Source organism: Mirounga angustirostris, unplaced genomic scaffold, assembly GCF_029215605.1.
Source record: "Mirounga angustirostris isolate CCGP_5_RB_7025 unplaced genomic scaffold, mMirAng1.0.hap1 SCAF_16, whole genome shotgun sequence".
Lineage (NCBI taxonomy): Eukaryota > Metazoa > Chordata > Mammalia > Carnivora > Phocidae > Mirounga > Mirounga angustirostris.
Window position 1 is genome coordinate 18,025,023 of NW_026991724.1, and position 21,258 is coordinate 18,046,280.

General features: G+C 59.6%; 5 protein-coding genes across 13 annotated transcripts in view; 4 read left to right on the forward strand and 1 right to left on the reverse strand.

Moving 5' to 3' along the window:
* Positions 1-6,643, forward strand: part of SLC12A4 (solute carrier family 12 member 4) — a 22,496-nt gene extending 15,853 nt beyond the window's left edge. For 3 of the 4 annotated variants that reach the window (XM_045890878.3, XM_045890876.3, XM_045890879.3), the window contains 15 exons: positions 47-145; positions 362-419; positions 788-962; positions 1,402-1,520; positions 2,945-3,043; positions 3,235-3,354; positions 3,561-3,665; positions 3,910-4,078; positions 4,368-4,563; positions 4,680-4,849; positions 4,940-5,071; positions 5,149-5,256; positions 5,456-5,643; positions 5,764-5,897; positions 6,077-6,643. In XM_045890878.3, coding sequence (XP_045746834.1) covers positions 47-145; positions 362-419; positions 788-962; positions 1,402-1,520; positions 2,945-3,043; positions 3,235-3,354; positions 3,561-3,665; positions 3,910-4,078; positions 4,368-4,563; positions 4,680-4,849; positions 4,940-5,071; positions 5,149-5,256; positions 5,456-5,643; positions 5,764-5,897; positions 6,077-6,168 — 1,964 coding nt within the window. In that variant the 3' untranslated portion in view covers positions 6,169-6,643. The remainder of the gene's footprint in view (positions 1-46; positions 146-361; positions 420-787; positions 963-1,401; positions 1,521-2,944; positions 3,044-3,234; positions 3,355-3,560; positions 3,666-3,909; positions 4,079-4,367; positions 4,564-4,679; positions 4,850-4,939; positions 5,072-5,148; positions 5,257-5,455; positions 5,644-5,763; positions 5,898-6,076) is intronic. The other variant, XM_045890877.3, reaches the window with a different exon arrangement.
* PSKH1 (protein serine kinase H1) overlaps positions 4,679-21,258 on the reverse strand; it is a 41,856-nt gene continuing 25,276 nt past the window's right edge. Inside the window, exons 3-4 of one of the 4 annotated variants that reach the window (XR_010407987.1) lie at positions 15,713-20,846; positions 4,679-15,630 (exon numbers count right to left, since the gene is read on the reverse strand). Coding sequence is in view for 1 of the 4 variants with exons in the window: in XM_045890885.3 (XP_045746841.1) it covers positions 20,529-20,846 (318 nt within the window). In the remaining 3 variants the exon portion in view is untranslated. Of the gene's footprint in view, positions 20,847-21,258 lie in introns of all 4 variants that reach the window. The other 3 variants (XM_045890885.3, XM_064580344.1, XM_064580343.1) reach the window with 3 other exon arrangements.
* Positions 6,788-10,099, forward strand: LCAT (lecithin-cholesterol acyltransferase). 2 transcript variants are annotated; one of them, XM_045890881.3, is made up of 6 exons: positions 6,788-7,018; positions 7,715-7,871; positions 7,951-8,066; positions 8,157-8,252; positions 8,334-8,558; positions 9,504-10,099. In XM_045890881.3, exons 1-6 carry the CDS (start codon positions 6,865-6,867, stop codon positions 10,076-10,078), a joined length of 1,323 nt encoding a protein of 440 aa, XP_045746837.1. In that variant the 5' UTR covers positions 6,788-6,864; the 3' UTR covers positions 10,079-10,099. The 2 variants fall into 2 exon arrangements, with proteins under 2 accessions (XP_045746837.1, XP_045746836.1); XM_045890880.3 differs by having other exon boundaries at positions 7,951-8,252.
* Positions 11,659-15,537, forward strand: PSMB10 (proteasome 20S subunit beta 10). 2 transcript variants are annotated; one of them, XM_045890883.3, is made up of 8 exons: positions 11,659-11,838; positions 12,084-12,171; positions 12,259-12,356; positions 12,466-12,606; positions 12,891-13,006; positions 13,117-13,175; positions 13,835-13,986; positions 14,113-15,537. In XM_045890883.3, exons 1-8 carry the CDS (start codon positions 11,783-11,785, stop codon positions 14,222-14,224), a joined length of 822 nt encoding a protein of 273 aa, XP_045746839.1. In that variant the 5' UTR covers positions 11,659-11,782; the 3' UTR covers positions 14,225-15,537. The 2 variants fall into 2 exon arrangements, with proteins under 2 accessions (XP_045746839.1, XP_045746840.1); XM_045890884.3 differs by lacking the exon at positions 13,835-13,986.
* On the forward strand, positions 16,350-18,692 carry CTRL (chymotrypsin like). The gene is made up of 7 exons (XM_045890886.3): positions 16,350-16,413; positions 17,007-17,110; positions 17,202-17,281; positions 17,399-17,480; positions 17,650-17,830; positions 17,917-18,050; positions 18,139-18,692. Exons 1-7 carry the CDS (start codon positions 16,350-16,352, stop codon positions 18,298-18,300), a joined length of 807 nt encoding a protein of 268 aa, XP_045746842.1. The 3' UTR covers positions 18,301-18,692.

Below are 21,258 nucleotides of genomic sequence, written 5' to 3' on the forward strand. Positions count from 1 at the left end.
CCCTCGCTCCCGGGGAGCCCCTGAGGGTGTCTTGTTGGTTTTGGAGGCATTATGGCTGGCTCAAACCGCTCCGGGGACCTCCGTGATGCCCAGAAGTCCATCCCTGTGGGGACCATTCTGGCCATTGTTACAACCTCCCTTGTGTGTATCCTTTCCCAGGCCGCGGGCGGGAGGCCCTGGTCTGCGCAGGCGCACACACCCCACACACGCGTGGACGCATGCGTACCTCACTCTTCGCGTGCACGCGCTCGAGGGGCTGTCCCAGCTGTCTGCCGGGGCAGGGGGCGCGTGGGTTCTGTGTGGGGGCCGAGTGGGGGCGGCAGTGGCAGCCGAGGCCTAGCTTTCCTTGACGCGGCCGCAGACTTCAGCAGTGTGGTTCTCTTTGGCGCCTGCATCGAGGGTGTGGTACTCCGGGACAAGTGAGTGAGCTGGGCCCCTCCCTGTGGCAGGGGGCTCAGCTTTGGCCTGCCCTGACACCAGCTCCCCTCGTACACGTGGTCCCACACATGTCCTCAGCCTGCTGGTTGCCAATGGTGGTCTGTGCCACCAGGTGAGTCCGGCCCCACCAGGACTTTTTCTTCTGAGAGGATGGTGGCATCAGGACCAGGGCTGGGCTGAGGGAAAGGATAGGGGCTGAGGAACTCGTCTTCTTTGCTGAGGGGCCAGGACTCTGCCCACCATAGCCATCCTTCCTGACTGCTGACATCTCTCACTCTGGGCAGCACCCCCCCTCCCCAGGGTTTGGGGGCTCCTTGCATGGAGCATGGCCTGAGCCTGGCCCCTGCAGGTACGGCGATGGCGTCAGCAGGAACCTGGTGGTGGGCACATTGGCCTGGCCTTCGCCCTGGGTCATCGTCATCGGCTCCTTCTTCTCAACGTGTGGTGCTGGCCTGCAAAGCCTCACTGGGGCACCACGCCTGTTGCAGGCCATCGCCAAGGACAACATCATTCCCTTCCTCAGGGTGAGCCTCTCTGCGCTCCCCCACAGCATGGGTGCGGCTGGCCTCTCACACTGGCGGGGGTAGAGAGGTAGGGGATATAGATGCATTGCATCTTGCTGGGGCCTATAGTGGCCCCGGGGCCGTGTAGCCATCCTTGGGAAGCTGCTGAGCGCTGCCCCAGCCCTGCCCTGCCCTGCCCTGCTCTGCTGTTGGCAGAGCTACTTGGGCCCAGAATCCTCGTGGCCTTTCTATGGCTCATCTACAGCAGAGAGGCCTGGAGAGATGGGAGGGCAGAGAAACTTGTGGTGTCTATCGGGGCAGCTGTGGATGTGACCTAAGCCCCAGAGGATGGACTTGGGGATGATGGAGGCCAGGCTGTGGCTTGTGGCCCAAGGTGTGGCATGGGGATGATGGGACCAGCATCTTCCCTTGCTGACCCCACTGACTCTGATGCATGCAGATATTTGGCCATGGAAAGGCAAATGGTGAACCAACGTGGGCACTCCTCCTGACGGCACTCATTGCTGAGCTGGGCATCCTCATCGCCTCCCTTGACATGGTGGCCCCCATTCTGTCCATGTGAGCTGGGGGCTGGGGCAGGGGAATGGTCTTGGGAAGGGTTCCTGTACCCTCAGCACCCCTCATTCCGGGGCCCCAGCACCTTCCTGTGCCCCTGTCCGGTGTTGAGGGTCCAGCTGGGAGCCGGGTAAGGCTGTGTGGGGAGAAGTGTGCATGGCAGAACTCAGCCTACCTCGGTATGGAGGTGGTACAGGAGTGAGCCTGGCACTTATGCGGGGTTTTGCAGAGACCAGCAGGTCCCAGACTCCTCTGTGGGAGATCCCAGAGCAGGCAGCCCAGAGTGCCTTGATGAAGCCACCACTGCCCCGCCCATCTGTTTTCAAAGTTGTTTGCTTTTAAAGTCCTGGAGTCAGCTGGGCATTTGAGTCCCTCAGTGCCCCATGCGAGTTGGTCAGCATGTGGCAATTTCCGGGGGTCCCTGAGGCAGAGCTCCCGTGGTTACCATGTTCCCCTCTGCCAGTGCTACTCCGTTTCTCCTCACACATCTCGTTCCACTCCCTCGTGCTTGTTCGGCTATCACTGGACTACCCCTCACTGCCCCACTCGGCCTTTGGCCTCACAGGTCCTCCCTTCCCCCTGAAGCAGCCCCCCAGCCACAGCCAGGCCTGCCAGAATCGCGCTCTTTCACTCCCCCAGCTCACCTCCGCCTACCTCCTCCACTGCTGCCCAGCTCCACGCGTGCGTAACTGCACACCTGAAACTGTTCTTGCCACCTTCATCGGGTGGTGAGCCCTCTCTGCCCAAGCCCAAGGCTGTAGCTCAGCCTTTACTGGGTGCTTCTTCCCCGCGGCCCCAGTGGGACTGACCACTTCTCCTTCCTGGAGGTTTCTGCCTGCTGGCATGCCTTTTCTAGTAAGCTGTGCTGCCTTCTTCTCTGCCCTTCCTTTCCTGCCAGCTGAAGGTGGAGGTTGGTGCCCCCTCTCCTCAGCCCTGTGCCCCTGAGCTGGCGGGCTGGCGTGGCAGGCTTCCATGTGCTGGTCTCCCACACCCACCAGAGTCCCTCACGTGTCCCTAATCCAGGGCATGCAAAATGGCCCTTTCAAGTTCCTTCGAGGTTCTCTCCATATTCACAACAGCCCTTCATCCAACTGGTCACCTGGCCAGAGGCCTGAATATTGTCTAGCCATCTCCTGACACTGAGCGCTCCTCGGCACCATCCTCTTGCCACTGTTCCTCCCACCTGCAGCCCCCTTCCCACCTCATCTGCCTGCAGACGCTTGCCTGTCCTCTAGGAGCTGGCTCTGTGGACACCCCTACAGTAGGCCCATCTGCCTCAGGCTGTGTAGCTGAGGAGACCTGACCACACAGGGCGGGGCCGCGAAACTCCCAGTTCCGAGTCCAGGCCCAGCCTGAGGAAGGGCGGGTACGTCGGGCAGCTGGCTGCCAAGGAGGCCGCTCTGTACTAGCCATTCCCTGTGCTGCAGGTTCTTTCTCATGTGTTACCTGTTTGTGAACCTGGCCTGTGCTGTGCAGACGCTCCTGAGGACACCCAACTGGCGGCCCCGGTTCAAGTACTATCACTGGTAAGCACCATCTGGACCCGAGCCAAGTCCTCTGACACAAGAATTTTGGGGGAAGCCAAGAGCTCCCCCCCAGGATGGGGTTTGAGTTTCCTGGGTAGCGTTGCTATTGGTGAGAGATTGGGGTGTTGGAGGCTTGGCTTGGGACCCTACTGATCTTTCCCTGATTCTGGCCCTTCCCCACTCTGGCCCAGGGCGCTGTCCTTCCTGGGTATGAGCCTCTGCCTGGCCCTTATGTTTGTCTCCTCCTGGTACTATGCCCTGGTCGCCATGCTCATTGCAGGCATGATCTACAAGTACATCGAATACCAAGGGTGAGTGAGGGGCTGCCACCTGGTCGGGGCAGGTGGGGTGGTCTGTATGCCAGGTTTGGGGGAGCTGAGCCATCTATTACTAGCCACTATGGGTGCGGGGCTGGGGGTCTGTGACTCAGGGGCTGGCTGCCGGCCATCTCACATGCACACGGACAGAATCCCACGGGAGGGACCAGAGGCTCACCAGCTCGTGGTGGCCTCCGCAGGGCTGAAAAGGAGTGGGGTGACGGGATCCGGGGCCTGTCCCTGAGTGCTGCCCGCTATGCACTGCTGCGGCTAGAGGAGGGGCCTCCTCACACCAAGAACTGGCGGTGAGTTCACACCCAGGCTGGCAGGAGCCACTCTAGGTTCTCGGGGGGAGCTGTGAGGGTGGAAGGTCAGGAGGTGCTGGCCCTCCCTCCCGAGTCCATGATCCCTGTCCCAGGGCTGTCAGGGCTGCCCTTGGATTCTTACTCCTCAAACCTATGGGGGCCTGTGAACTATGAAAGGAGGAAGAAGAGGGGCTCTCTGGAAACCTGTGGCCCAGGTCTCAGGCTCTCCATCTGGGCCCTGCAGGCCTCAGCTGCTCGTGCTGCTGAAGCTGGATGAGGACCTTCACGTGAAGTACCCACGGCTCCTCACTTTCGCCTCCCAGCTGAAGGCCGGCAAGGGCCTGACCATCGTCGGTTCTGTCATCCAGGGCAGCTTCTTGGAGAGCTATGGCGAGGCCCAGGCTGCCGAGCAGGTGCCTGCTCTAGGGGGCGGGGTGCTGAGCCAGACTAGAGGTGTCTGGGCTGCAGCTGACTCCTAGGAGAAGGGGACAAATCCTGGCCAGCCAGGTGGACAGCATCGCTGCCCCCTAAGAGCTGGAGCAAGGGGGTATGGCTGTCCCACCCGGAAAACATGGCCTCTGGGTGGGCAGCTTACCTCCTTCTCCTCCCCAACCCTTATCCCCACGTCATTCTGTGCGGAGGGAGCCCAGCAGAGGGAACACTAACAGCCTTTGTCTTCTGACCCTTGTGTGTTCCCTACAGACAATCAAGAACATGATGGAGATTGAGAAGGTGAAGGGCTTCTGCCAGGTGGTGGTAGCCAGCAAGGTGCGAGAGGGGCTGGCCCACCTCATCCAATCTTGCGGCCTGGGCGGCATGAGGCATAACTCTGTGGTGCTGGGCTGGCCCTATGGCTGGCGACAGAGCGAGGACCCACGGGCCTGGAAGACCTTTATTGGTGCGTGATGGGACAGGTCCTGGGCTGGGCCATGTGGCTGGACCCTGTGGGGATCAAGTCAGGGTGGAGGCCGGAGGGCCATAGGCTGGCACTCAGTAGTGGCCCCTGTCCCCCAGACACTGTGCGCTGCACCACGGCGGCCCACCTGGCCCTGCTTGTGCCCAAGAACATCGCCTTCTACCCCAGCAACCATGAGCGCTACCTGGAGGGCCACATTGACGTTTGGTGGATCGTGCACGACGGGGGCATGCTCATGCTTCTGCCCTTCCTGCTGCGCCAGCACAAGGTGGGCCAGGCGGGTGGACCCAGGTGGGCAGGGCTGGGCCCTGGGAGGGCTGGAATGTGACTCAGCCACCTACCTGCTCCTGTGCCCCAGGTGTGGAGGAAGTGCCGGATGCGCATCTTCACCGTGGCCCAGATGGACGACAACAGCATCCAGATGAAGAAGGATCTGGCTGTCTTCCTGTACCACCTGCGCCTTGAGGCAGAAGTGGAGGTGGTAGAGATGGTGAGTCACCTGCCCCCGTGGCCCTGTGGATAGCCGGCTGCATGCAGCCCATTCTTCGTGCTCCACTCTCTCCCCAGCATAACAGCGATATCTCCGCGTACACCTATGAGCGGACACTGATGATGGAACAGCGCTCCCAGATGCTGCGGCAGATGAGGCTGACGAAGACGGAGCGGGAGCGAGAAGTCAGTGGCTCTCTCATTTCAGGCAGGGGCGGGTGGCAGGTCAGGCTTTGGAGACACCATCACTTTGGGGAATCAGAATGGCGCACCCCACCCAGCCTCACCCAAGTCAGTACCCATTTCCCGGAGGCCAAGTGATCGTGTTGGGCCATCCAGGTCCCCCTTTTCCCGTGGCACTGAGGCCACCTCTGATTTTTCTCAGGCCCAGCTGGTCAAGGACCGACACTCAGCCCTGCGGCTGGAGAGCCTGTACTCCGACGAGGAAGACGAGTCTGCTGCTGGGGCTGACAAAATCCAGATGACATGGACACGGGACAAGTACATGGCGGCGGAGCCCTGGGACCCCAGCCACGCCCCTGACAATTTCCGGGAGCTGGTGCATATTAAGCCGTGAGTGCAGCAAAAACAGACCCCACCACACGGGGGTCTGGGAGTGGAGGTGGGCTGGGGGCGGACAGGGTCTTCGGGTGGGCCAGGGGTGGGGCCTGTGATCAGCTGCATTACCTGCAGGGACCAGTCCAATGTGCGGCGCATGCACACCGCTGTGAAGCTCAACGAAGTCATCGTCACGCGCTCCCACGATGCCCGCCTGGTTCTACTGAACATGCCTGGCCCCCCCAAGAACAGCGAAGGTGATGAGAACTGTATCCTTTGGTGGAAAGGCTGGCAGTGGGGAGGTGGACAACGCATGGGGTCAGGCCAGGACCTCTTCTCCCTAGATGCCCCCGGGGGGTGCTAGGTTACCCCAGCTCTGATTAATAGGCCAAACTTCCCTGGGTGCCCCTTGGTCCTGGTGCTGCCTCCTTGACCTGACGCCCTGCAGACATGGAGTTCCTGGAGGTGCTGACCGAGGGCCTCGAGCGTGTGCTGTTGGTGCGCGGAGGTGGCCGTGAAGTGATCACCATCTACTCCTGAGCCGGATATACACCTTTGGCTTGGAGTGGAGGTGTCCAGGGTAACAGCCTTCTCCCAGCACTCACCCGACAGCCCTGTCCTGGACCCAGCTTTGCTAGGTCTCCTTGGAAGACCAGGCCTGGGCTGGTAATGGCAATGGATCCGAGCTTCTGCAGGACCCTGAGAGGTCTGGGGACTTCCCCATCCAGCACCCCAGGAGGCCTGTCCTGGCGGGAGAAGACTTGGGAGGGGGAGGGGGGCTCATGGGAGATTTGAAGGCAGCCTGCCCAGGAACGCTATTTATTGCATATTTATTGTTGGGATGTCACCATCAGAGAGGAGGGGAAGGGCGACAGGGGAGGGGGGTCTGGCCCAGCCCACCTGCAGGAAGACCTGGCTCAGGCTCCTGTGGGCAGGGACCCCCACCAAGCCAAGCCGAATGGAACTGGCCAGCTGGGGCCTGACTTTTTTCAATAAAACATTGTGTACTTCTGGGCCTCCTGCTGCCCCGGCTCTGTTTCCCCTGGCACCAAGGGAAGAAGGCGGAACTGAAACCAGGCCCAGAGCTGGCTCCGAGGCTATGCCCCTTCCCGGCAACCTCTGGCCACCCCCATTGGCCAGGCTGTCCCTCCCACTGGCCTTAGGGCCCCTCCCACCACCACTCCAGATAAGGCCAGCCCAGGACTGCTTCAGTGGGCAGTAGGCACTAGGGCTGGAATGGGGCCGTCGGGCTCCCCATGGCCTTGGGGGCTGCTGCTGCTCGGGCTGCTGCTCCCCCCTGCCTCCCCCTTCTGGCTTTTCAATGTGCTCTTCCCCCCGCACACCACGCCCAAGGCTGAGCTCAGTAACCACACACGGCCCGTCATCCTCGGTAAGCCCCCGCCAGGCCCCTGATGCACCAGGCCAGACCTCGGGGAGCCTGGGCCCCAGCCCCCTGGTAGCAGACCCTGCCAAGGCCCTTCTGCCCCTGCATTCGCCCTGATACCTGCCTCTCTGTTTGAGGGTCCAAAGGCTTCTCCTGCAGAGAAATGAACCCCTTCCCCCACCACACTGTTCCTGTGTCTCTGAGCTGTCTACCCTAGGCGGGTGGAGTTGGGGGCGGGTGTGCCTGAGGGCTTGGCCAGGGCATTACAAGCTGTGGTCAGCTGCAGCCACTCAGCCCCCATCCCAGCAAGGACAAGATGCCCAGCCCAGGAAAACAGAAGAGGCCCATCAAGGCCTGCCTCCTCCTCCGAGGCCCAGCCCCCACTCCCCCATAGCTGTTTGTTCTCACCTTGGACTTAGGCATGAATGGAGAGCCAGGCCAGGTGTTTGCCTTTTGCGGACAGGGGTCAGTGGCCTTGGCCCCTGCACCTTCCCTGCCTGAGGGGAACCTGGGCCCTGGGCTGCTGGGGGGATGGGGTGGGATCCTGTTTATGTAAAGGATCAAGTCCTTAGTTCCTGGAGGTTGAGGGTGTGGGAGATGGAGGGGCGGAGCTGGTCACAAAGCGAGAGGTTGGGGAACAGGCATGGGGGGCGGGGCAAGGGAGGAATCCAAGGAATTCAGAATGAAGGCTAGCGCCCACAGTGCCTGGCTGCCTGGGGAATCAGCTGGAAGCCAAGCTGGATAAACCAGATGTGGTGAACTGGATGTGCTACCGCAAGACGGAGGACTTCTTCACCATCTGGCTGGATCTCAATATATTCCTACCCCTTGGAGTGGACTGCTGGATTGATAACACAAGGTACGTGCCATCCCCTCTGCCCCGGCCCCTACGCTCGGCCCCTTGGCTGCTGGCCTGCTGAGTGTCCCACTGCCCCCAGGGTCGTCTACAACCGCAGCTCTGGGCGCGTGTCCAATGCCCCTGGTGTACAGATCCGTGTCCCTGGCTTTGGGAAGACCTACTCTGTTGAGTACCTGGACAACAACAAGCTGGCAGGTGTGTTTATTGGGGAAGGGGCAGGCTGCAGCCGTGGCCGGCCCACAGGAGCTGTGGCCAGAGCCTCCAGTGCTGCTACCTTCCCCACAGGTTACATGCACACACTGGTGCAGAACCTGGTCAACAACGGGTATGTGCGGGACGAGACGGTGCGGGCCGCCCCCTACGACTGGCGGCTGGAGCCCAGTGAGTGTCTCTGCAGATAGTGGGCTTGGGGCAGGTGGGCCCTGACCCCCCACTGCCCTGACCCCATCCACCCTGCTGCAGGCCAGCAGGAGGAATACTACCGGAAGCTCGCCGGGCTGGTGGAGGAGATGCATGCTGCCTATGGGAAGCCTGTCTTCCTCATTGGTCACAGCCTCGGTTGCCTACACTTGCTCTATTTCTTGCTACGCCAGCCCCAGGCCTGGAAGGACCGCTTCGTCGATGGATTCATCTCTCTTGGGGCTCCCTGGGGGGGCTCCATCAAGCCCATGCTGGTCTTGGCCTCAGGTGAGAGGGCCTCAGACCACCCGTGTCATTGAGGGGCCGGGGGTGGAGGGGGATGAAACTGACCATGGGCCTGCCCTCACTCCTGCTTCTGCTCACAAGGCCTGGCTGACCGTGCTATTTACCACCCCTGAGGCCTGGCCCCTGTCACTGGCCCCTTGAGAGCAGTGAGCCCGGCCTGGCCTGGTAGCTCCTGCCAGAAGTCTGTTTTGGTGGTGTTTCGGTGACAAAAGGAAAGTAAACAGAAAGGAAGTGAACCCTGGCAATCTGACACATGGACTACGTCTGTTCCTTGTGGTCTCAGGGCCTGCCCACTCAGCTTTCAGCGGCCTTCTGCTTCCAGGAGCCCATTTTCCAGGGATCTGCCTACTGAGGACAGATCTGCCAGAGCCAGGGCCACACCCTAGAAGCCCCTCTGCCCTTCCTGAGAAGTGGCACAGCTACTAACTGTATGAGTACTAACTGTATGCTGGGCACAGCCAGACTCTACCTTCCCCCAGTAGCTCACGATCTGCTGAGGGAAAGACTCCATCAGACTCCATCAATAAGGGCCAAACACAGACACAGTCTAATTTTATCCTTCCCAAGAACATAGCTCTGACCCCTGCATAGCCCCAGGCCACAGGGCCCAACAGACACTTGGCTGAGGAGAACCACCAGCACCATCCTCCCATCTACACACATATACACCCATCTTCAGGAAACCAACTTCTCCCTCCTTTTGAGGCTCTACAGCTCTGCCCCACAGACGTGCCACCAGGGCCTCTCGTTCACTAAGCACACATTGAACACCTGTTGAATGCCAGGCCTGCTCCGAGTTTGTGGCTTGGAGTCAGCGTTGGAATTGGCCAGGGACAAGACTGAGCATCTGGCTGAGCTTGGGCTGGGAGGCAAGGTGTGGGCCAGAGGTGGCCAGGCTCCCTGACCCACCTGGCTTTGTGTTCACAGGTGACAACCAGGGCATCCCGATCATGTCCAGCATCAAGCTGAGAGAGGAACAGCGTATATCAACGACCTCCCCCTGGATGTTTCCCTCCAGCGAGGCATGGCCTGAGGACCATGTGTTCATTTCCACGCCCGGCATCAACTACACAGGCCGTGACTTCCAGCGCTTCTTTGCAGATGTGCACTTTGAGGAAGGCTGGTACATGTGGCTCCAGTCACGTGACCTACTGGCAGGCCTCCCAGCACCCGGCGTGGAAGTATACTGTCTGTATGGCGTGGGCCTGCCCACACCCCGCACCTACATCTTTGACCACGGCTTCCCCTACACAGACCCCGTGGGGGTGCTCTACGAGGACGGTGATGACACTGTGGCCACACGCAGCACGGAGCTCTGTGCCCACTGGCAGAGCCGCCAGCCACAGCCTGTGCACCTGCTGCCTCTCCATGGGACAGAGCACCTCAACATGGTCTTCAGCAACCAGACTCTGGAGCACATCAATGCCATCCTGCTGGGTACCTACCGACGTAGCACCCCTGAACCCCCAACTGCCAGCCCAGGGCCTCTGCCCCCCGAATAAAGACCTTCTTTTGCTCTCTAAGCTTTGACCTGTGTCCTGTGGGTGGAGGAGGAGGCACTAGTGTGCACCCACTAGGCTTCGCTGAGTAGCAGCCATAGGCCTGGTACTTTGTGGAAGGTCAGGGCAAGATGGACTTTGGTGAAGCCTGGGATTGAATATGGAACCCTGAGATGTAGAGCTTCCCACTCTCCTGGATGAGCTGTTTATGTAGGCTGCCTCTGCTCTGGGGATGGGGGACTGGAGGTAGCTGCGCACACAGCTGTCGGATGGGGGCACTTGGAGCCAAGGGCGCAGGGCAGGGAAGAGGTGAGCTGTCCCGCGCCCGCTCCCCAAAGGGCAGGTGGATCCCACCACTAGACAGGGCCTTTTTTTTTTTTAAGGTTTATTTATGGGGGGGCGGGGCAAAGGAGAGGGAGAGGATCTCAAGCAGGCTCCCCGCTGAGCACAAAGCCCACCACAGGGCTGGACCCCACAAACCATGAGATCATGACCTGAGCCAAAATCACGAGTCAAGACGCTCAACCGACTGAGCCACCCAGGTGCCCCCCTAGACAGGGCCTTTTGAGTGCTAAGTGGGTGACAGAAGCGCAAGAGTTTAAAATCTGGGGGAGAGACAGCCACGAATCAGATAATTTCTCTAATGAAGATTTAATTAATGGAGCTAAGTGGTCTGAGAGAAAAGTTTAGGGAGCACCAAGGGGCTGAGTCTTGTGGGTCAGGGAAGGCTTCCCAGAGGAGGTGGTGCCTATTCTGAGATCAGATGGGATGAGAAGGGTACTGTGGGCTGCTGTAAAGACTTGGGTTTGAGCCTAAGAGCAATATGCAGTTGCTGAAGGGGTTAACCAGGGTAAGAGCATAACCAGATTTGCAATCTAGAAAGAGTCCCTTCTCTGCAAGGTAAAGGGTAGCCTGGGGTGGGGGCTGAGGGGCAGGAAGCTTGGGGAAGCCAGGGAGGGTAGTGCAGTATTCAGGGGAGAGACGAGGCTAGCTGAGACTAAAGCAGTGGTTAGGAGAAAGATGTGGACAGATAAAGGGTCATTTGGGAGGAAAACTAAGGCTGGGCCATGGGCAGAGGCAAGCATGCCTCCAGGCCACTAGATGGACAGCCCCACAGCATCCCTCTTGAGAGAGGGAAGACAGCACCTGAGAGAGGGAAGCAGGAAGGATCGGTCACCATGGTGGAGGACTGAGCTTTGGCGTTTCAGGTTTCAGGGAGAAGGCAAAGGCAACAAAAGAGCTGAAAGAAAGAGGGTGCCAAAGGACAAAAGGCAGCCATGCTTGATGTTGTTGGGAGGCAAGTAACAGAAACCTGGCCAGTGTGACAACCTTAGGGCTGAGGGACTTGAGGTTAGAGTTGGGATACTGATAGGAAAAGCTAGGGACTCAGGCTGGAAGGGGGAGGAGCTACTGAACAATGGCCAGACGGAGGCATTTGTCCCTCTGTTCAGAGGACTAGGGAGCAGGATGGAAAGCCAGGCAAGGACATCTCCCCTTTGCCAAGCTGCCCAGGACCAGAGGTGAAGGTGAAAGTGAAAGAGAAGCTGCAGAAGGGGCCAGCCACGCTCTGAGGAAAGGTGAAACCGAAAGCCAGACGCGTCAGAAGGGCTAGGGGGTTGCCTGACAGAGCACCCGACTTTGGCCCTTCTTGCTCCGCTCTGGTCGAACGTAGACCCCCAATCCCTGGACCACCCTGCCCACCTCCAGATGCTGAAGCCAGCGTTAGAGCCCCGAAGGGGCTTCTCCTTCGAGAACTGCCAGAGGTGATGGGGGGGCGGGGGTTGGTCGGGAGCGGTGCTGCCTATGTTCTCCACGAGGGCTTCTGGGAGTGGAAGCCCCAGGGCCTTTATTCCTGGTGGGGGCGGAGGGGCGGCAGCGTGTGCTGGGCGACTTGGGTTCCTGTGCTCCCACCCCTAGAAGTGAGGGAGGCTAGGACAGAGCTGGAGGATGTGACGGATGGGGTCCCAGAAGAGGAACCTCAGCCTGGGCCTCTCCACTCCGTTTCCAGAAATGCATCCTTAGAACGAGTCCTCCCAGGGCTCCGGATCCCTCAGGCACACAGAACCGGTACCACCATCGCGGGCCTTGTGTTCCAAGTGAGCAGGGACTTGGGACTGGAGGGTTTAGAGGGATTGCTGGGGAATCGGACAGGCACTGAGCCAGCGGCCCCTCTCCCTCCCCAGGACGGGGTCATCCTGGGCGCGGATACGCGGGCCACTAGCGATTCGGTTGTGATGGACAAGAACTGCGAGAAGATCCACTTCATCGCCCCCAAAATCTAGTGAGAAATCCCCAACCCCTTTGCCCCACTCAAGAACCGACCCTCGTTCCCATTCCCGGTCCCCGCAGGCCCTAGCCCCGCCCACACCGAACCCCCTCTTCGTTCTCAGCTGCTGTGGGGCTGGAGTAGCCGCGGACGCCGAAATGACCACGCGGCTGGCGGCGTCCAACATGGAGCTACACGCCCTGTCCACGGGCCGGGAGATTCGCGTGGCTACGGTCACGCGCGTTCTGCGCCAGACGCTCTTCCGGTACTGGGGCGGGGCTAAGATGACCCTGAGGAGGGGCCGCTGTAGGGAGGGCGGAACTGAGAGGATGTGGGACAGGAGGAAGGACAGGAGGAAGGGCGGGGCTGCGAGAGCCCCGGAGACCGGAAAAGGCCGACCTAAGAGGAGCTGGGCAACAGGAAGGAGCAATGTTAGTACCGGGGCGCCAGACCACAGGAACGGGCGGGGCTCGGGTCCGAGGGCGGTGTCACGGAGGGGCGGGGCCTGAAGCCCAGGGCTTGGGGCTGACCACGCCCATTCGTGAAAAGGTACCGGGGCCACGTGGGCGCGTCGCTGATAGTGGGCGGAGTAGACTTGACTGGACCGCAGCTCTACAGCGTGCACCCCCACGGCTCCTACAGCCGTCTGCCCTTCACAGCCCTGGGTGAGCGCTTCCGCCCCTTCCCCACGAATCCCGACCCTGCGACCGTGGCCTCACGTTCGTCCCGCGGCCGGGTGGCCACGACTGACCTCAGATGCCCCTCCTATTTGCAGGTTCCGGCCAGGACGCCGCCCTGGCCGTACTGGAGGATCGGTTCCAGCCGAACATGAGGGTAAGCAACCGCTGTCCCTCACTACGCGTTCATTGATGGGTAGGGCACGCGGGAGCTCTGGTAACACAAAGGTGAGGTATCATGGCCTAGTCTAGAGGTTAGGGAAGGCTTCTTGGAGGTGACGACTGAATGGAGACTGAGGGGCCAGTGGAGTCCGAGTGAAGAAGCGCTGTTCCAGCAGACAACCGTCAGTGCCAGTCCTGGAGAAGTCAAAGCTCAGGACCCTTTGAAGCTGAGGGAGGAGGTAACGGGCAAGTGGGGTCTGGAGTCTGGATTTTGTTTAGGGTGGGATGAAAGTGGATGACATGTGTTGCTTCAGAGGTGCCTAAGGTCCAAAAGGGAAAAAGCAGTGAGCCAGTAGATTGGGGAGCAAGACCACATTGGTTGGGTGGACAGCACTGGAAGCAGAACCACAAGTTTAAGTGACTCAAGAGAAGTTTGTGAAGATGGGGCACTGGGAACACAGCGTCTCTGGAGAGAGGGAGGCAGAGACCAGGGCAAGGGAGCTTGGGGTCGATGGGGGTATAGGGAAACAGAGGAGTCTGGGTATGAGCAAATGGTAAATAATCTGGGCTTCGAGATGAACAAAACCTCTAGGCTGTAGCCTGAAGATGATACCAGAAGGGTCCATCGGGCCTCAAGCACACATATCATCACAGCTGGAGGCCGCGCAGGAGCTGCTAGTGGAAGCTGTCACTGCAGGGATCCTGGGTGACCTGGGCTCTGGGGGCAGTGTGGATGCATGTGTGATAATGCGGACCGGCGCCAAGCTTCTGAGAACATTAAGCTCACCCACAAAGCCCATAGAGAGGTGGGAGCATGGGAGATGGGGGACTGCTGGGGAGGATGGGGCAGTAGCAGGGGAGATGGGGGCTGCAAGAAGAGGATGGGCCACATGATGGGCCCAAGTTGAGAGGCCGTCCCTCTCCTCTCCCAGGCCCAGCCACTACCACTTTGCCCCTGGGACCACAGCTGTGCTGTCCCAGACAGTGAAGCCACTGACCCTGGAGCTGCTGGAGGAAACCGTGCAGGCCATGGAAGTGGAGTGAAGTAGGATGATGCTTAGGGCTTGGAACAAGGGGGGAGTAAACCCAGGAAATACAAAACACCTAAACAGGGCTCCTGGGTGGCCCACTCAGTTAAGCATCTGCCTTCAGCTCAGGTCATGATCCCAGAGTCCTGGGATCGAGCCCCGCATTGGGCTCTCTTCTCCACGGGAAACCTGCTTCTCCCTCTCCCACTCCCCCTGCTTTTCCCCTCTCTCGCTGTGTCTGTCTCTGTCAAATAAATAAATAAAATCTTTAAAAAACAAAAAAACCAAAACACCTAAACAGATGGCTGTGTTCCTGGGTGGAGGGGGAGACAAGCAGCCATCAGGACTCTGTGGCTAATGTACACCTGCAGGGCCACTCCCTGCATGGCTCCAGGGCCTGGCCTAAGAGGTGCCCTTTACCCATCGCCTTAGGCATCTACTCCTCCAGAACCCCAGCCCTGGCAAGCATTGCAGCTCAAGGTGGAAAGCCCGCTCCTGACTCTCTACACCATAGAGGTCCCTCTACCACTCCAGTGCCTTGCTCTTGCCCTCTAGTCCACTGGGGACTGTTGTAAAACCCAGAAGGCCCCACACACTGCCCCACCTACAGCCTTTACCTGGCTCATCAGTGTCCCATGGCAAAGCCCACACCTCTGTCAAGGAGGCCCCCATGGACCCCACAGAGTTAGCCCTCAATGCTGATAGAGGAGCTGCTCCCTGACTCTAAGGGCAAGTTCTCACAGAACACTCCTCACCCCTGAAATACCTTTGCGCAACCGCTCACCTGACCAGGCACACCCTGAGGTGCTAACACCAAACAGGACTTCTATTTGCACGTGCTGAGCTGTGAAGGGAGGGGGGGAATGACCTCCCAAGTTTGCTGGGCTGACAGGCGTCACAGGGCTCATGCAGAGAGAGATGACATGACACATTTATCCAGCAAACCTTTGCTGAGCACCCACTGAGGCCAGCCTAGGTGCCATGTGCTGGCAGGAGCATCCTGCCCTCAGAACAGCTGATTCCACTGGAGCTTCGGAACTGTTAAGAGTCTGCCCAACCCCTGGGGAGGGTCTACTCTGAGCTGGACTTCCCTGGGCTCCTGATTGTGCTTTTCCCCCCAGTATTTTATTATGAAGATTTTTAAACATAGAAGCTGAAAGAATTGCATTGAACACCTATATACCCACAGTCGACTTTACAGTTACTATTGTTGTGTTTGCTTGATCACATTTCCATCCCTCTGTTCAACCATTAGCACATCTTATTTTTTTTGACTGAAGTTTGGGGTCAGTTGGCACCCCCCACACCTCTAGGAGCCCAGTCAACTTACCCATTGCAGGTTTGCACACAGGGCTGTCTTCTCTTCCTCAGATGGGCTGTGGACACCAAGAGCTTGCCCACGGGAGCCCCAAGGCCTGGAGGCTGTCAGAGATTTGAGGGCTGTCACCCTTGCACCTGTAACTTCCATCCAGGGTCAGCCAGTCACCAAGGGCTCACACCTTACCCTACTGTGTACCAGGCCTCTCCCAGGCGTCATCTCATCAGTAAGAGTGTGGGCTTCAGAACCAGATGACGGTTTGGGTCCAAACGCACCCAGTGTGCTGTGGGAGAGTCACCATCTCTTTGGGCAAACGGACTCCTGTTCCAAGTTGGTGAGAAATCACTGAGATGCGGTTAGATTTGTGACCTGCCAGAACCCCTGTCCTGGCCGCATGGCCCTGGCCCTCCACAGCACAGCTGGACATTCCCTCCACCCATCAGGAACACCCCTGGGTGCTGAGCACACCTCTCTGTCTGTGCCCCTGACAGCCCTGAGAAACTTCCCTGACCCCAGCCACCAGGTAGTCCACACAGACCTAACTTAACCGTTTAAGTCCTTGCTACTCAGCACTCAACACCTGGGATGTGAGGTGGTTCAGGGAGCCAATCAGAGACCAGGCTCTGGGGGGTGGAGGTGAGAGCCCCACACCTGGGCTCTATCTGATAAAGTCTAGGCCTGGGTCCAGGACCTTGGCCTAGAGACCCTCCTCCTGACCAGAGCATGGGAGGGGGCTGAGCCCACACAGCTGGCTTGGTCTCAGGCCTAGGACTTTTGCCCAAGGACGAGGAGAACCATAAAAGCAGGTCCAGCTCTCAACCTCATGCCTGCCACAATTTTGCTGCTCAGTCTGACCCTTAACTTGGTCCTCCTCGGCTCCTCCTGGGGTGAGTGGGCCTGGACTAGCCCTGATGACCAGCCCTAAAGCAACCCGCCTCCTAAAACCAGCCCAGGCTTCCTGCCCAGGGGCTCGGGGAAGGAGTTGGACTGGCTGGAAGGGAACCAGGTGAACAGAGTGGGGAAAGGAAAAAGGATGTGCCAGGGTTGCGGGAGGGTCGGGGCAAGAGGTGGGCAGGGACTGGTCTCACAAATGGGACAGGAGATCAGGCCAGAGCTGGGAGCCAGGGAGGGTTTAGGAAGCTGAGAAGTGAAGGTTGGACGTGTAGTTTAGGGAGAAGCCTCTCGCTGTTGAGGCTGGAGCAGGTGGCGAAGCCAGGGAGGAGACTATCCCAGGGGTCAGGAAAAAAATGGCCTGAGTTGGAGGGTGGGGGTGAAGTTGGGGAACAATGGGAAGTAAGGGTGGAGAGAGATGTTAGAGAACGGACAGAATTTGGGGACATAGGTAACCAAGATACCTAGAGATTCTCAGGGTGAGAAGGGGTAGTGACGAGCCCTCTCAATTTGGACCCAGGAGGAGGTGGGGAGAGGTGGTGGGGTTGTGGGGGTGTGGGAAGTAGGTCCTCACCATCCCAATGGCCAGGCTGCGGCATTCCTGCTATCAAGCCGGCACTGAGCTTCAGCCAGAGGATTGTCAACGGAGAGAATGCAGTGTCGGGCTCCTGGCCCTGGCAGGTGTCCCTGCAGGTACATGCACCCCAGGGGTGGGGCAGGGTACCAGGTGCTTCATGCCTAGGTGCAGCCTGAGCCCACCCCTACTTCTGACCCCTGACCCCAGGACAGAAGCGGCTTCCACTTCTGCGGGGGTTCCCTCATCAGCCAGTCTTGGGTGGTCACTGCTGCCCACTGCAATGTCAGGTGAGTACTCCCACTCTACCTGCCCCCGAGCCCACCTCTCCCCACCTCCTTCCCCCGGATGCCCCTCTCTTGTCACTCTGCCCTCCCTGCGGCTGCCCAACCCCACTCTCACTGCAGCCCTGGCCGCCACGTTGTTGTCCTGGGCGAGTACGACCGATCATCCAATGCTGAGCCTTTGCAGGTCCTGTCCATCTCAAAGGTGAGTATTTAGGCTACAGACATGGAAAGGAAGAGTGGACGGGGCCGGGGCGGGGGCCTCTGGGGATGAGGAATTCAGGGCATGCCCTAAGCTAGCCCCCTCAGCAACCATCAACCCTGGGGGGCCTATGCGCACCACCATCCTACCTGGCCCCTTCCTGGTTCCACAGGCCATCACGCACCCTTTCTGGAACCCCACCACCCTAAACAATGACCTGACACTACTGAAGCTTGCCTCCCCTGCCCGGTACACAAAACGCGTCTCACCAGTCTGCCTGGCTTCCCCAGATGAGGCGCTGCCTGCAGGCTTCAAGTGCGCCACCACTGGCTGGGGACGCCTCAGCGGCGTGGGTAGGAACTCGGGCCAAAGATCTGGGTGAGAGGGCCAGGGTGGGAAGCAGTCATCCAGGGCCCAACCATCCCCTTCTGGCCCCTAGGCAATACGACCCCAGTGCGCTTACAGCAGGTGGCTCTGCCCCTGGTCACCGTGAATCAGTGCAGGCAATACTGGGGCTCACGCATCACCGACTCCATGATCTGTGCAGGCGGCGCAGGGGCCTCCTCATGCCAGGTGAGCATCAGCCCCCTGTCCTGTCCTCTGCACCGCCCTGTGGCACCCCCTCATCCCCACGCTGACTACTCTCCTCTCCCTCCCTCAGGGAGACTCCGGAGGCCCTCTCGTCTGCCAGAAAGGGAACACATGGGTGCTTACTGGCATCGTCTCGTGGGGTACCAGCAACTGCAACGTGCGCCAGCCTGCCATATACACTCGGGTTAGTAAGTTCAGCACCTGGATCAACCAGGTCACAGCCTACAACTAAGCCTACCACAGGCCCTCTCCCCACCTCAATCCAATAAAGACCCCATGCTCTGTCCTCTTGTGTATTCTTGTCTGTCCTTTCAAGGGAAAGGAGAGACTCTCGGGAGTCCCCCTCCCCACTTGGGACTCTGACTTCTGGCATGGCAGATGTTGAGTCAGATCTTCCTAGAGTAGCCATGCCAAGGCCAGGCCCCCCATCTCTCCTCTTCCTAGGTAACCCCCTGGTCCACAGCAAGGAGCCTGGGCTGTCAGAATGGATGGGGAGCCTTCCCTGGGGAGGGCAGCCTGTTTATTGAATACAGAGGATACATTTACAACCGGGGTACACAAAATAAATAACTGCACATTCTCCAGCCATGGTCCATGGCATAAAGGCCCAATCTCCAAATGCCCTCTATCTTACCCTTAGGACCAGACCTACCTTGGACAAGAGAGGAAATAAATCCCCAGGGCTTCAGGCCCCCGAGGCACTTGGGGAAATGGGGGGAATTCTGAGGCCACAGGACTTGGGCTCTCTGCTGCCTTGTGCCAGGAGCACTGGAGATGGGAGGAGATGTATAAGGCACAACTGGCTTGGCCCAGAGTGGTCTCTTTGGCTTTGTTTCTCACTGGAGGTGGCACATGCAGAAAGAGGAGAGCCTGGCCCAAGGCTACCCACTGGGAGCAACAGTGAGGGCCAATCCCTCCCTGGCAGAGGCCCTGCAGTCTAGCTAAGGCTAAAGCTGGGCCCCAGCTCCTTCCTACCCACTGAAAGCAGCTGTGGAGGAAGGGGACTTGGGTTCCAGCCTGGTTTGGGGTGGGGGGTGCAGGGGAGGCACCATGACTGACATCGGAATGGTCTGGCTCAGGCCTCTGGGAAAGCAGCCACCCAATTCCACCCACCTCCTGCAGGGGCTCCCTCCAGCCTGAGATGCAGCAGAGCCCAAGCTGGAAGGGTAATGCTGTGAAAGAAAGCAGGGCCAGGCTGGACCAGGCAAGGCCAGCTGTGAGAAGGCCAGGGCCCCAGGCACTCAGGGTTCAGAGGCAGGTCACACAGTACGGCTAAGTTCCAACTGGAGCTGCGCAGCAGCTCAGCAGAAGGGGAGTGCTGAGCAGCCTGGGGACCTTTCCTCACTACAGCAGCTCCTTCCCACTTTCTCTAGAGGATGAAGGATGAGCGCAGTGGTCAGTCCTAGGCTGCCCATACTCATGTCAGACACTAGATGGCGCCCTCATGCAGTTTCGAGGAGGGAACAGAAGAGCCTGAAGGGAAGGGGCAATGCGCGGTACCAAGGGTGGAACCAGGGCTGACACTGGAATCTTGATGGGGCGCTCCCTGGGAAGCCCCTGGCCCCTGCCTTGGCCCTGGTGCCCCCATTCCCCAGGTAGCAGCAGTGGGGCTCCCTTTAATCCCCCACAGTTGGGAAGGAGGCACCCAGGGAATAGAATGGGCATCCAAGGTGGGGGGAGAAGTGTATATAGCGGGCTCTGCAAAGAAGGCACTGAGAGCAGTGGGCTGGTGGGCAGGAGGTCTCTCACTGGCAGAGAGAGGCTGGAGCCTGGAACAAGCCTGCTACCAACATGGCCACATAGTCAAGAAGGGCCAAGGACCATGCCATGGCCCTACCATCAGAGGTTCTAGCCAGTCCTGGGGCCAGGAGGGGTCCCTGGAGGCACCATGAAGGAAGGCAGATCTTGGGTGGGAGGTGGGGGACTGTCTGGACTTAGCCAGGGGCTGAGAGTCCAGCTGAGGCACAAGCTTTGTGCCTCCCTGGCCTCTCACTGGGGCACAGATCAGGATGCAATGGAATATGGGGGGCCAGAGAAGGTTCAGTGAAGAGGGTTTCAGAAGTAACTGTCCCAAAGAGTCCTGGGACCACAGGACACCCTCTGCCCGGCACTACATGCCTCTTTGGTCTTGGGGAAGAGCCAAGGGGTGAGGGAGCCTGAAGGCCATGTCCTACCCCTTCCCCAACTTCTAGCAGAGCAGTTGCCCACCAAAAAGAGCCCTGGTGCCAGGCCAGGCTCCCAGTTCAGAGCGCTCACAGACCCCTAGGCTCCCTCCACTCTCACACCAGGGTCAGGCCCAGGATGAGGATGGGGGCTGCTGAAGGGACAGGGAAGGGGCGGGGGCCATTCACCTGCCACTGGCCATACAGGCCCATCTCCAGAGAGGGCATGGGGCCCCAGGGGCCCGGCAACGCATGGCCCAGCTGGGACCGCGGCCCGTCCACACCGCAGCCCCGCGGCTCAGCCATTGTACTGCTGCTGGTAGCGCAGGTTGAGCTCCCGCAGTTCCCGCTCCCGCACGCGGCGCGACTTGTTGGAGCGTGTAGAGCGGCTGGAACGCGTGGACTGGGCTGATTTGGTGCTCTGGCAGCGTGAGGAAGCACGTTTGAGGAGGTTCTGGGAGATGGAGCGGTGCAGATTCTTCATGGATGAAGAGGCTGCCATGCTCACCACCCATGGGTGCCTCAGGGCCTGCAGCGCAGTCATGCGGGCGCCGGGGTCCACTGTCAGCAGGCGGTCAATGAAGTCCTTGGCCAGATTGGACACACTGGGCCAGGGCTAGAGGCCAAGGACAAGCATTAGAGCAAGAGCACTCAACATGCTCTCCCCATCCTGACGATGCCACCAGCACGGCACTGAGAACCGTCCTGCATTCCCGCACTCTCCCCCTGGAGAAAGGCCCTGCCCGGCTCCTCCCAAGTGCAGCGTTCTGGGCCTCCCCCTCCCACCCAACACCGGCCCACGCCACCAAGCAGCGGCTGTTCTGAGTAAGGAGTCCACACGACAAATAGGAGAAGGACCTGCTCCCCTCCCCAAGCAGCAAACTCCTAAGTGCCCTGGACTCAAAGCCTGGCTCCGGAAGGTGGCCCTTATCAAGACCCGCCAGCTACCCCAGGATCACTATAACTCAGGGGGATGTAAAGAGGATGACCCAAACTTTCTACCATATCCTGAGCCAGACTTAAGGTCC

Bases quoted from the DNA above. Each gene is read 5' to 3' on its own strand.
- LCAT (XM_045890880.3), top strand. From the start codon at position 6,865: ATGGGGCCGTCGGGCTCCCCATGGCCTTGGGGGCTGCTGCTGCTCGGG. The intron at 7,019-7,714 runs GTAAGCCCCCGC...TAGCGCCCACAG, and splicing joins CACACGGCCCGTCATCCTCG to TGCCTGGCTGCCTGGGGAAT. The intron at 8,253-8,333 runs GTGAGTGTCTCT...ACCCTGCTGCAG, and splicing joins CGACTGGCGGCTGGAGCCCA to GCCAGCAGGAGGAATACTAC.
- PSMB10 (XM_045890883.3), top strand. From the start codon at position 11,783: ATGCTGAAGCCAGCGTTAGAGCCCCGAAGGGGCTTCTCCTTCGAGAAC. The intron at 12,172-12,258 runs GTGAGCAGGGAC...CTCCCTCCCCAG, and splicing joins TCGCGGGCCTTGTGTTCCAA to GACGGGGTCATCCTGGGCGC. The intron at 13,987-14,112 runs GTGGGAGCATGG...CTCCTCTCCCAG, and splicing joins CCCACAAAGCCCATAGAGAG to GCCCAGCCACTACCACTTTG.
- CTRL (XM_045890886.3), top strand. From the start codon at position 16,350: ATGCCTGCCACAATTTTGCTGCTCAGTCTGACCCTTAACTTGGTCCTC. The intron at 16,414-17,006 runs GTGAGTGGGCCT...CCCAATGGCCAG, and splicing joins CCTCCTCGGCTCCTCCTGGG to GCTGCGGCATTCCTGCTATC. The intron at 18,051-18,138 runs GTGAGCATCAGC...TCCCTCCCTCAG, and splicing joins CAGGGGCCTCCTCATGCCAG to GGAGACTCCGGAGGCCCTCT.